General features: G+C 38.9%; 1 protein-coding gene across 1 annotated transcript in view; it reads left to right on the forward strand.

The window, feature by feature from the left end:
• RDH14 (retinol dehydrogenase 14 (all-trans/9-cis/11-cis)) overlaps nt 1–5674 on the forward strand; it is a 6099-nt gene extending 425 nt beyond the window's left edge. Inside the window, exons 2-3 of the mRNA XM_011951507.1 lie at nt 1–131; nt 4589–5674. Of these exons, the coding sequence (XP_011806897.1) occupies nt 1–131; nt 4589–5206 (749 nt within the window). The 3' untranslated portion in view covers nt 5207–5674. The remainder of the gene's footprint in view (nt 132–4588) is intronic.
• The last annotated feature ends 6954 nt before the right edge of the window (nt 5675–12628 follow it).

The raw sequence follows: 12628 nt of genomic DNA on the forward strand, positions 1-12628 counted from the left end.
GTCGGGAGCTCCGCCAGGCCGCGGAGTGCGGCCCAGAGCCCGGCGTCGGCGGGTTGGGCGAGCTCATAGTCCGGGAGCTGGACCTCGCCTCGCTGCGTTCGGTGCGCTCCTTCTGCCAGGAAATGCTCCAGGTGTGGGCCTCCGGGGGCCGGGCTGGCGGGGAGGGCCTGGGCTGGTGGGGAGAGCCTGGGTGGGCACGGGGTGGGAGGGGACTGCGGGCTGGGGCGGAGCCTCGAGGTACCGCCCTGGGGTTCAGGGTGTCACCTTGGGAACGGCTGAGGGTGAGAGGAGTCCAAAAAGCCACTTAGAGGTGGCCAGGAAGCTGCAGGGTTGAGAAGGAAAGATTAACTGGGAGGGCTGCCTTCTGTCCTCTAAGGATGTCGAGAAAGAAATGGGCCCAAGAGAAAAATAAACCAGTTTCTGAACATTTCATTTCGTTATGTGAGGACCGTCCTGGAGTAGATCCATGGCCTCTGAATTGTTTCTCCTGTGTCAGAAGTGAATTTGCACGGAGCTGTGTCTTCAGAACCCCAGAGCACTGGGGGAAGTTGCTGGCCAAGGACTTCAGATCAGTCCTTTAAAAAAAAGTTCTCCCTCCCGCGTCCTCTGCTCCTTTTCTGCTGGGGTAGGGCGCTCGCTGCCACCAGTAAACTCAGCACCATCCTTAATGGGACTGTGGCCTGATTTCCAAGTAGAATAGAGCTTGGAATCCAGTGGTCATGCTCCATACAGGGACAGGAGTAAAAATAATATCCAGCATTTATTGAAGATCAGTATGCCAGGAGTTGTGCCAAGCATTTCAGATTTTCCTTTTTGTTTTAAATGAAAATGAAGTGTCCTTGCCTATAACTTGTCATTGAAGCTACACAGTAACCCTGTGGAGTAGGCATTATTATCCCCACTTTACAACGCAAGGAAACTGAGGCATAGGAAGGCTAAGAAACTTGCTTGTGGTCTGTCTGCAGAACACTTGCTTTTAACCCCTGTTCTTTCCTCCTGCTGCCTGGCAGTGAGGTGTGAGGATTTCTTTGTGCAAATGGTAAGTATTTCCACATTAAGTGGATGTTTTCTGCTGAGACTGAGATAGAAGGGTTTCTTGCAGGGATAACTGGCACTCAGAGGGCGTTTGTTCAGAAGAGTGAAATTTAAAATTAGCTGGGACAAGAAAGGTGCCTATATGACATGGAGTGTCTTGAGTCTAGAGAAGAGGTTCCCAGATTTTCTCAGTAATTTTTTCATGATGCCTTTAGCCCAGAAATATTTCCCAGTTCATCTGTTACGTAGTTAAGTCCAAACAACTGTAAAACCAAAAGTATCTGATATAGGTCTCAATAAATTTAGAAAGTTTGTTTTGCCAAGGTTAAGGATGCATCCGTGGCAGAACCTCAGGAGGTCCTGAGGACATGTGCCCAAGGTGGTCGGGGCACAGCTTGGTTTTATACATTTTAGGGAGACATGAGACATCAATCAAATGGGTAAAATATACATTGATTCTCCTGGAAAAGTGAGACAACTCGAAGTGGGGGCTTCCAGGTCATAGGTAGATGGGAGACAAAAGGTTGCATTCTTTTGGGTCTTTGATTAGCCTTTCACTGAATGTACAATTTACATATGCAGGAGGGATAGAGGAATAATCACTTATGTCTTAGACTGGCTCAGTGAGTCTGCATTTTCACATAAACAATAGGGCAGAGGCAGCAATCAGATAAGCATTTGTCTCAGGTGAGCAGAAGGATGACTTTAGTGTTCTGTCTTTTCTTTGGCACTTGTGAAGATGAGCTATCAATTTATTAATACATTGCCAGGGTGAAATTCAACAGAACCGTTTTAGGGTAAAGATCTTGAGGCCCATGTGGGCAAATCGTGAGGGTGGTATGTAGCTTCTTTTTCTTTGTAGCTATCTTATTTAGGAATAAAATGGGAGGCAGGTTTGTCTGAGGCAGTTCCCAGCTTGACTTTAACCTTTGACTTAGTGATTTTGGGTTCTGAGATTTATTTTCCTTTGACACAACCTAATAAGTAGTTACGTCCTAACAACTTAGTAGCTATTTGAGAAGATAGCATATAATTGAAAGAAAAAATAATATCTTTATTTTATTCTTAAACAGCCATAACTACTAATGGGAAATGTATCCCTGTTGGTCATTACACCAGTGTCTGAAACCTTGGAATCAGATTGGACACTGCCACCCTCATTTCCTCTTCTAGGTAGATTTTTAGCATTGTTCTTGTTTTTTATTACAGCAACTGCTAACAGCTGCTTAAAAGTCAGCTCCACGAAGAAATAATGTCATTGAAAGGAATATAGCACAATGTAATGTTCAAGCTGTGAACCACCTGGAGCTAGTAGTTTTTGAGGTATTTAGGAAGTATCACTGTGTTTCCCTCGAAAATTTAAAATATTCCACAACACCCTGAGAGTTTGCTAAACGCTGTAGGCCACAGTTTGGGAGCTGTTTTTTGTTTGTTGGTTTTTTGAGAGAGTTGGTTTTTTGTTTACTGCTAGTATTTAATTATTGTGTAACACAGGTTAAGAAATAATACTCATCAGTGAGATTTTGGAAGCATGAAAAATGGGTCTTTCTGTTCCTCTCTAAAATATAGTTGGGACTGGGTGTGCTTCTTTGGCACTTGAGGCAGAACTAATTAAAAAAAAGTGAAGACACAAAAAGATAACTAAGTTGTCCTTGCTTCTAAGTATTTCAGTTCCTGCCTGGCTCTGAAGTTAAGTAACTATAATTAGAAGGAAAAAAAAAATGGAAATTTAGATTTCCCACAGGTTGGTATTCTTGGTATTTATTTCATTTATCTCCTAGAATTTAAAAAATAGTAAATGATAAAATTTTAAAATGACACAAGCCCAGCAAAGAATGCTGGCTAACAAATGATTAATTCAGGAAACTCTTCCAAAGGATTTGTGAAAAAGAATACTCCTTTCTTTCCCCCATGAGTGAACTCTTGCCTTCTTTTTGAAGTTGACTATTGGAAAACCCAAAGTTGCTCAGACAGGGCAGAATGAGAAATAGTTAATCCTCTGACAGGTGGGCTTTGATAACAGTTGTGAAATGTAACACATTTTTCTTTTTCACTTATAGTTGGCAGAAGGGCCAGTGAAATTTGAAAGTTGACCTCAAATTAATCATGGGTCATCACAGTGTCTTTACACTTGGAACATGTTGTGCATTTTTTTGTCCATCAAAAGAAACATAGAACAACCGAGAAAAGGCTAGAGAAGATGATCTTACATGATTTAAGGAATAAAAAGATATCCCTATGAGAACAGTCTAAATTTTAGGACTTTAACTTGGAAAGATACAAAAGCATATGTTCAAAGTATAAAATGTTGATGATATAGATCTCCTAAATTAGAGTCCCCTTTACGCTGGATATTTTTATATTACCTATTTAATTTTTTTCTTAATCTTTGATTATTCTTTATGAATCTTGATTTATTCATGATGTTCTCTCCAGTGTTGTTTGCATTTCTGACCTTTTCTATTGCTTGTTTCAGTTTTAAGAAAATGACTTGAAGTTGTTCCACCCCCATGGTGCCATTTCCCCTGAGAGAACTACAGAATAAAGCAACCATAAGTTTCCTTTAGTGTTGATAACTAGTAGCTCTGGGAATAAACTATGCTTATCTGTTTTCTACTGCATATGGTCTGTCTAGCTTTCATTGCCTCTCTAGCTGTTTCGAAAATCCCAATTAGAAAACCATGCCAGCTTACTAATTAAGAAAATAGGCCTTGGTGCCAAAGACTTAATCTTCAGATCTGATCTTATTTTGCTACTTAGGAGCTCTGATACTGGTTAAGTCACCTAGCCTATGAGCTTAATTTGCTTATAAAGTTGTTGGAATTAGATGCGGTGACATGTGACAAGCACAAAGCCAGGCTCCTATCAAGCTTGTGCATCTGTTTTTTTTTCTATTTTTCTCTCAATTATTGGAAGCTCATGGAGGCTGTTAGTAGAATTTTAGTAGTTTGCAAGTATTTTTAAACATTTTATCATAGGTACACTTATTATAATTTTGATACGATCTCAGTATTAACCTGATAACTCCCAAATTGATATTTTCCTAGTTCAACTGAAATTAAAGGGAGAAATATGGGATTATAGGAGCACCTTGTCCTCAAATTGACTGTATTTCTGTTTTGAGAAAGATCTTGGTACTGGTCACATAGTCAGCTTTCTAGTGCAATGTTAAAGTTTATATATTTGTAAATGTTATAAAAGCATAAAACCAGAAATTAAGTCTTACAGTTAGTTTCTACATCTTTTATTGGAAGATGACTGGATAAATGTCTTTCTGTATATCATTTTAATAAATGAGAAAAAAGAGCTGTTGAATGAAAGATCATGAATATCAGTATTTATCTGAGGAACATCCTGCAGAGGAATCCCTTTCCCCATTAATTAACACAAAATTGCCAGTGTTTCAAGTAGTTATCTGATTGATAGATCAACAAGAAATTAAATGCTTTTAGTCTCAAGTTCCCATTTTTATTAAAATGTAATTATCATGAACAGAAAAAGCAATACAAGGCATGTGTTCTTAATTCTGCTATTGTCTTTTTGACGTTTAAAGGAAGAGCCTAGGCTGGATGTCTTGATCAATAATGCAGGGATCTTCCAGTGCCCTTACATGAAGACTGAAGATGGGTTTGAGATGCAGTTCGGAGTGAACCATCTGGGGCACTTTCTACTCACCAATCTTCTCCTTGGACTCCTCAAAAGTTCAGCTCCCAGCAGGATTGTGGTAGTTTCCTCCAAACTTTATAAATATGGAGACATCAACTTTGATGACTTGAACAGTGAACAAAGCTATAATAAAAGCTTTTGTTATAGCCGGAGCAAACTGGCTAACATTCTTTTTACCAGGGAACTAGCCCGCCGCTTAGAAGGCACAAATGTCACCGTCAATGTGTTGCATCCTGGTATTGTACGGACAAATCTGGGCAGGCACATACACATTCCACTGTTGGTCAGACCACTCTTCAATTTGGTGTCATGGGCTTTTTTCAAAACTCCAGTAGAAGGTGCCCAGACTTCCATTTATTTGGCCTCTTCACCTGAAGTAGAAGGAGTGTCAGGAAGATACTTTGGGGATTGTAAAGAGGAAGAATTATTGCCCAAAGCTGTGGATGAATCTGTTGCAAGAAAACTCTGGGATATCAGTGAAGTGATGGTTGGCCTGCTAAAATAGGAACAAGGAGTAAAAGAGCTGTTTATAAAACTGCATATCAGTTATATCTGTGATCAGGAATGGTGTGGCTTGAGAACTTGTTACGTGAAGAAAAAGAATTTTGATGTTGCAGTAGCACTGCTAAGAGGTACATATGGATATTTTGGAGTTACTGAAAAATTATTTTTGGGCTAAGAGAATTTCGGCAAAGATGTTTTAAATATATATAGTAAGTATAATGAACAATAAGTACAATGAAAAATACAATTATATTGTAAAATTATAACTGGGCAAGCATGGATGACATATTAATATTTGTCAGAATTAAGTGAGTCAAAGTGCTATCGAGAAGTTTTTCAAGTATTTTTGAGTTTCATGGCCAAAGTGTTAACTGTTTTTACTACGACGTTTGGTGTTTGTGTGGAAATAATCTGCCTGGTGTGTGCACACAAGCCTTACTTGGAATAAATTTACTGATACAAATTCTTAGCTGTGTATTTCTTTGGAGGCTTCACTGAATACAGTCCTTTATCATATCACCAGTAGCCTCTGCTGATCTTGGTCTGCCCAGTCTCTTCTTGCCACATATCTTGTATACTGCTCTGAGAGATAATAATATTTCTGAAAGAAACCCAAATCTATCACATTCCTGCTTAAAAAACAGTGGGTTTTGAGCCTTAAAAAAAAAAAAAAAAAAAAATCTGCGGAATTCTTTCTTCAAAAGAAGTGTTTCACTGAAATGTAGAAGCTGGAGGGGTAAAGCAGGTTATTGCAGTGCTGCCAAGGTGGAGTCCCCAAAGGCTCTTCCTAAAGGGATTTCTTAGAATATAGTGGTTTATAAACCACTTTTATTTCAACTGAAGATTAAACTGTTGAAGATAGAGTTGAGGCTCCATGAGACGGCACCATGCTTACCCTATACTCTCACACTCAGCACTGTTCAGTAGAACTTTGCAGTGAGGGGAGGAATACTCTGCATTGTCTGATGTGGTGGACTCTAGAAGCATGGGGTTATTAAGTACTTCAAATTCAACTGAGAACTGAATTTCTAATTATATGTGATGTTAATTTAAATAGGCATGTGTCTAACAACTGGTATCTTGGACAGTACATCTCTGGTCATCCCATCAGATAACCCAGTCGTGATTTTAGAACAGTCACCTACTCACTAGCTTTGGGCCTTTCTTTCTTTATAGTGTTCTTTCAGTTTGGAATACCCTCTCCTTTCTCCTTGGAAATACAACTTAGCCTTTAGGTCCCTTTCAAATGTGTTCCTTTCTCCAACCCTTGTAGGCAGAGACAATTCTCTTTTTTCCCCCCTTGATCTTGGTACTTTTACTAGGAGTTTAGGAGTTCATTCACAGGTTCAGTTAGATAATCAGAATAGAAATTCTCTAAGGAAAAGAGATTTATTATTAGCTTTCCTCCCTCAAGAATCAAGTATACTGTCCACCACATAGTAAAAAATCAGTAAATAATGGCATGCATAAGAATAATTGAGCCCAAATCGTAATATTGTAGGCATCTGTGTTACAACATCAAAAGTACTTAATTTCAATTATTTGTTTCACTATCTCATATTGGAAAAAGGAATTATAACACTAAAGTATAGACAGTTACACTGAATTTAATGACTAGTCCAGGGATAATTCTTATTGGTTATTATTTTTAAGACCATTTATAGTATCAGCTTATGAGTATCAGTTATTTTCAAGAATGGCAGGATCTTGGCATATCATGCAGAAGGTCTGTTTTCTGTTAGAGCATTGCCTTGTGAATTGGAGAAACAGCATATCATCACAGGTGTGTCTCTGCAGGTGTAGTGGATATAGCTGCATCATGTTCTTTGAAACATTGTATTTTTAAAAAGTAATCCTACAAAGAGACCTGCTGAACTTAGAAATATGGGCAGGAAATATACCAGAATGCAACTTGGAAAAATGGAAGCTAATAAATCTGTCCTACACCTCGACTTCATTAAAAGGAAGCCCCCTTTTTTTCATTTAATACCATCTTTTTCTGGCTGCATTTTGATACTTGATGCTTTTTAGGGGATTTGGACCTTTTGTAAGAGTTGAGCCTTTCAGAGTTCTTGTTTGTGGCACCATAATAAAACAATATATTAACTTACCATGATGGAAAACTAGAAACTTATCTGGAAACACCAACTATTAAGGTAAAATGAGCTGCCATTTGGAAGATGTCCTTCCCACCACTGTTTGATGGAATTGAGGACTAAGAGCTCCAAAATGATGAGTTAGATTTTGAAGAAGTCCTTAACTTCCCCTCCTTCATTCTCCCTTTTGCTGACTCAGTTTAAACCATTTTACTGGGCAAAGAAATAAGTAAAAGGCAGTCCTGTTGTTTTGATTCTTGTTCTCACCCTCAGCAATATATTAGAGGGGAGACTGTATTGTGCCAGATAATGGAAGAGTTGAGTTGAAAGCCCATTTTCCATGCTGGTTCTCGGCTTCATTTTTTTTTTTTTTTTTTTGAGACAGGATCTTACCATGTAAGCCATCCTGTATTACAAAACATTACTTAGTTTTCCTGTTTTTTTTTTTTTTTTTTTTTTTGAAAAATTGACTCCTGTTTCAAGCAGCTTATTTTGAGAAGGGTTAAGGTTGCTGGCCTTCTATTTCAACTTTGCTCAGAGTAACTATTTTATATAGTGGGGTTCTCAGTAGCATTTAATTGGACAAGGGGTTTCACAGCTTAAACACACCACCACACTGGGGTTTGACTAACAACTCTACTGTGTAATGCTTCCTATAACCTTGGCAAGGAACCTTTCTGAGCTTTTTTTTTTTTTTTTTTTCTTTTTGGCTCTATATTAAAATATAAGTGTCTACTTTAAAGGATTGCTCAGTGAATGAAAGCGTCAGAGTAGGTAGAGCATTTAGCAAAGTGCCTGGCACATATGGGCACACATCCATTTCTCCTTCCACAATGCACATAATCATTACTATCTATTAGCAGTGATAGTAATTAGCGACGCTAATGATTAAGCAAGTACATATGATGGAAACAAAACTCTAAACCAAGTCTCAGCAGACTTCATCCAAAAGGCCAGATTTCTTTTTATAATCTTTTAAAAATGTAAAAACCATTTGTAGCCAGCACATACCATACTATTGTACTGAAATGACTGGTACAGTCTTCCAGGCCCAATGTACTCACCTACTTGTTTACCTTTAAAACACCTTGTTTGGGAGTAGTCGTCATATATGCTGTGATTTCTATTACTCTATAAGGCTGCTGTTGTTTTTCTATATTATTTCTAATTGTGGACAACTATTTGCTTGCAGACCAGGAAGCCTAGAGAGTATATTTTAAAAGTCTGTCTCCAGCTATAGATTCTGGTGTGGCGAAGAGCAATTATCTGCCTTCAACTCCCTCCCCTGACAAACTTGCTGGGCCTGGCCATAGATCTGAGGGACTCTGTATTTGAATATTTAATTGATTCCAAATGTCCTGTGGAACACTGAAGAGAGAACATGTTACTAATCACCCTTCAGGAGCTTGGCCCCCACAGATAGCTTCAGATGTTCCACAAACCTTCTCTGGGCAGTGGGGAGTTAAATTAGTTACAGATTAACATGGAGAAAGGTAGTTTACTCCTAGAGCAAACTAAGACGGAATGGTTAGTTTTATGCAGACGGTAAGGAAAAGCTTTTACTAAGCCAGATGTGTAATCAAAGTGCAGTGGAAGCACTTTTAAGCAACTACCATCTAAGAGATTTGCAATAATAACTGATTCTCCATTCTCTTTTTCTAAAAAAAAAAAAAAAAAAAGCTAATGCACATAGCATGTGAAACTCTAGGCTGATAGGCTTTTTTCTAGCACACAACAGCCCTTCTGCTTCCTCTTGTTCTATTACGTACTTAAGAGTAAGTTGTGTACCATTTGTTATTCACTTAGCAAATGTTTATTGAGTACCTATTATGTAACCAGGCATTATTCTAGTTCCAGGCGTGCAGAAGGCAACAAAGAAAACCCAACCCAATTTGTGCATGCATGTGTCAGCTGTGCTGGTTAATAATCACATTACAAATTATTAATCATACTGCAAGTCAATGAAATGTGAGTACAAAGGGAATTTATATGAAAAGTAGGAAAGTAGTTTTGTGAAAAGTAAATGAAAGCAAGTCATTAAAAATTTACTGTTGACTAAAGTTTCCAAACAACTATCAAATACTAAAAATAAATACAAAAATATAAAAGGAGTCTGTAGTTAGTGCTTTGCAAGTAACTTTAAACTTTGAGTCCATTTTAAGACAAAAAAGCTAGAAATCCGATGTTACTATTTAAGTGAGTACAGGAATACCTCAGAGATACTTCTGATTTTGTTCCAGATCACCACAATAAAGCAAATATTACAATCAAGTGAGTTACACAAGCTTTTTTGTTTTTCCGTGCTTGTAAAAGTTATACTATACTATTATCTGTTAGATGTATAAGAGCCTTATGTCTAAAAACAATGTACATACCTTAATTTAAAAATACTTTTTTTTGCTAAAAAACCTCTAACAATTATCTGAGCCTTCAGTGAGTCATTCTCTCTCTTCTGGTGGAGGGTCTCACCCCGATGGCTGCTGACTTCAGGGTGGTGGTTGCTGAAGGCTGGGTTGGCTGGAGCAATGTCTGAAAATACGACAACAATGCAAGTTGCCAAATTGATAAACTCTTCCTTCTATGAAATATGTATCGGTAGCATGTGGTGGTATTTACCCGCAGTAGGACTTCTTTCAAAATTGAAGTCAATCCTATCAAACCCTGTTGCTGCCTTCTCAACTAAGTTTATGTAATATTCCAAATCCTTTGCTGTCATTTCAGAAATGTTCACAGCCTTTTCACCAGGAGTAGATTCCATCTCCAGAAACCACTTTCTTTGCTCATCCCTAAGAAACAATTCCTCATCTCTTCAAGTTTTATCATGAGATTGCAGCAGTTCACTCACCCTTTAGGCTCCACTTCCAATTCTCTTGTGATTTTTACCTCATCTGTGTTTACTTCCTCCAAAGAAGGTTTGAACCCTCAAAGTCATCCATGAGGGAGGGCTGGACTCAGATTTTTTCTAACTTCTGTTGATATTTTGACCTACTCATATGAATTATGAATGTTCTTAATGGCGTCTAGAATGGTTAATACTTTCCCAGAAGATTTTTCAATTTATTTTGCCCAGATCCATCAGAGGAATAACTGTGGCAGCTTTAGCCTTAGGAAATGTTGTTTTCCTTAAATAATAAGACTTTAAAGTCAAAATTACTCCTTGATCCATGGGCTGCAGACTAGATGTATCAGCAGATATGAAAACATTAATCATTTTATACATCTTCATCAGAGTTCTTGGGTGGCTATGTGCATTGTCAATGAGCAATAATATTTTGAAAGGCATCTTTTCTAAGCAGTAGGTCTTAACAGTGGACTTAAAATTTCAGTAAACCATGCTGTAAACAGATATGCTGTCATCCAGACCTTGGTGTTCCCCTTATAGCACGTAGGCAGAGTAGATTAAACATAATTCTTACAGGCCTTAGAATTTTTAGTATGTGCATTGACTTCAGCTTAAAGTCACCAGCTGTATTAGCCCTAAACAAGAGAGTCAGACTGTCCTTTGAAGCTTTGTTTCCATGCATTGACTTCTCTCTAGCTCTAAAAGCCTCGGACCGCATCTTCTTCCAATGGAAAGCTATTATGTCTGCATTAAAAATCTGTTGCTTAGTGTATTAGTCCATTTTCACACTGCTTATAAAGACATACCCAAGGCTGGGCAATTTATAAAAAAAAAAGAAGTGTAATGGACTCACAGTTCCACGTGGCTGGGGAGGCCTCACAATCATGACAGAAGGTGAAAGGCACGTCTTACATGGCTGCAGGGAAGAGAGAAAATGAGAGACAAGCAAAAGGGGTTTCCCCTTGTAAACCCACCAGATTTCATGAAACTTATTCACTACCACGAGAACAGCACAGGAAAGACCCATCCGCATGATTCAATTACGTCCCACGGGTCCCTGCCACAACACGTGGGAATTGTGGAAGCTACAATTCAAGATGAGATTTGAGTGGGGCACAGCCAAACCATATCACTTAGTGTGGCCGCCTTCATCAGTGTTCTTAGCTAGCTCTTCTGGATAACTTGCTGTAGCTTCTGCATTAGCACTTGCTGCTTCACCTTGCACTTTAATGTTGCAGAGATGGCTTCTTTCCCTAAACCTCATGAACCAACCTCTGTTAGCTTCAAACTTTTCTTCTGCAGCTTTCTCACCTCTCTCAACCCAGATAGAGTTGAATTAGGGCCTTGCTGTGAATCAGGTTTTGGTTTTAGGGAATACTGTGGCTGGTTTGATCTTAGAAGATCACTTTAGGCAGCCCACTAAAACTTTCTCCATATCAGCAACATTAGGCTGTTTCACTTGCTTATAATTCATGTGTTTCCTGGAATCGCATGTTTAATTTCTTTCAAGAACTTTTCCTTTGCATTCACAACTTGGTCAACTGTTTGGCACAAGAGGCCTCACTTTTGGCCTTTCTTGGCTTTCGACATGTCTTCCTCACTAAGCTTAATAGTTCCTAGTTTTTTATTTAAACTGAAAGATGTGAGACTCTTTCTTTCACTTGAACGCCTATTGTTGTGTCTCAGGGAATAGGGAGACCCAAGGAGAGGGAAAGAGATGTGGGAATGACTGGAGCAGTCGAACACACACAACATTTATCAATTACATTCGCCATCTTATATGGGCAGGGCTTCTAGTGCCCCAAAACGATTACTATGATAACATCAAAGACCGCTGATTACAAATCACCATTACAGATAATATAATAAAGTTTGAAATACATATTTTTTTTCGAGATGGAGGCTTGCTCTGTCGCCCAGGCTGGAGTGCAGTGGCGCGATCTCTGCTCACTGCAAGCTCCACCTCCTGGGTTCACGCCATTCTCCCGCCTCAGCCTCCTGAGTAGCTGGGACTATAGGCGCCTGCCACCATGCCCAGCTAATTTTTTTTATATTTTTAGTAGAGACGGGGTTTCACCGTGTTAGCCAGAATGGTCCTGATCTCCTGACCTCGTGATTCCACCTGCCTCAGCCTCCCAAAGTGCTGGGATTACAGGCGTGAGCCACTGCCCCAGGCCATAAAGTTTGAAATATTGCTGAGCATTACCAAAATATGACATAGAGACATGAAGTGAGCACAAACCATTGAAAAAATGTCACCAATGGACTTGCTTCCTGCAGGGTTGCCACAAACCTTCAGTTTGTTTTAAAAAATAAAATGCAGTATCTGCAAAGCACAGTCAAGTGAAGCATAATAAAACAAGGTATTCTTGAACAATGTAAGAAAATGAAATTCCAAGTGATTCCATGTTCAAAAAGGAAAACAACAAAGATACAAGCTGAACCCGTAGCCTTATATTAGAAGACAGACAAAGAAATGAACATG

The sequence above is a fragment of the Colobus angolensis genome, unplaced genomic scaffold (assembly GCF_000951035.1).
Source record: "Colobus angolensis palliatus isolate OR3802 unplaced genomic scaffold, Cang.pa_1.0 Scaffold109, whole genome shotgun sequence".
Lineage (NCBI taxonomy): Eukaryota > Metazoa > Chordata > Mammalia > Primates > Cercopithecidae > Colobus > Colobus angolensis.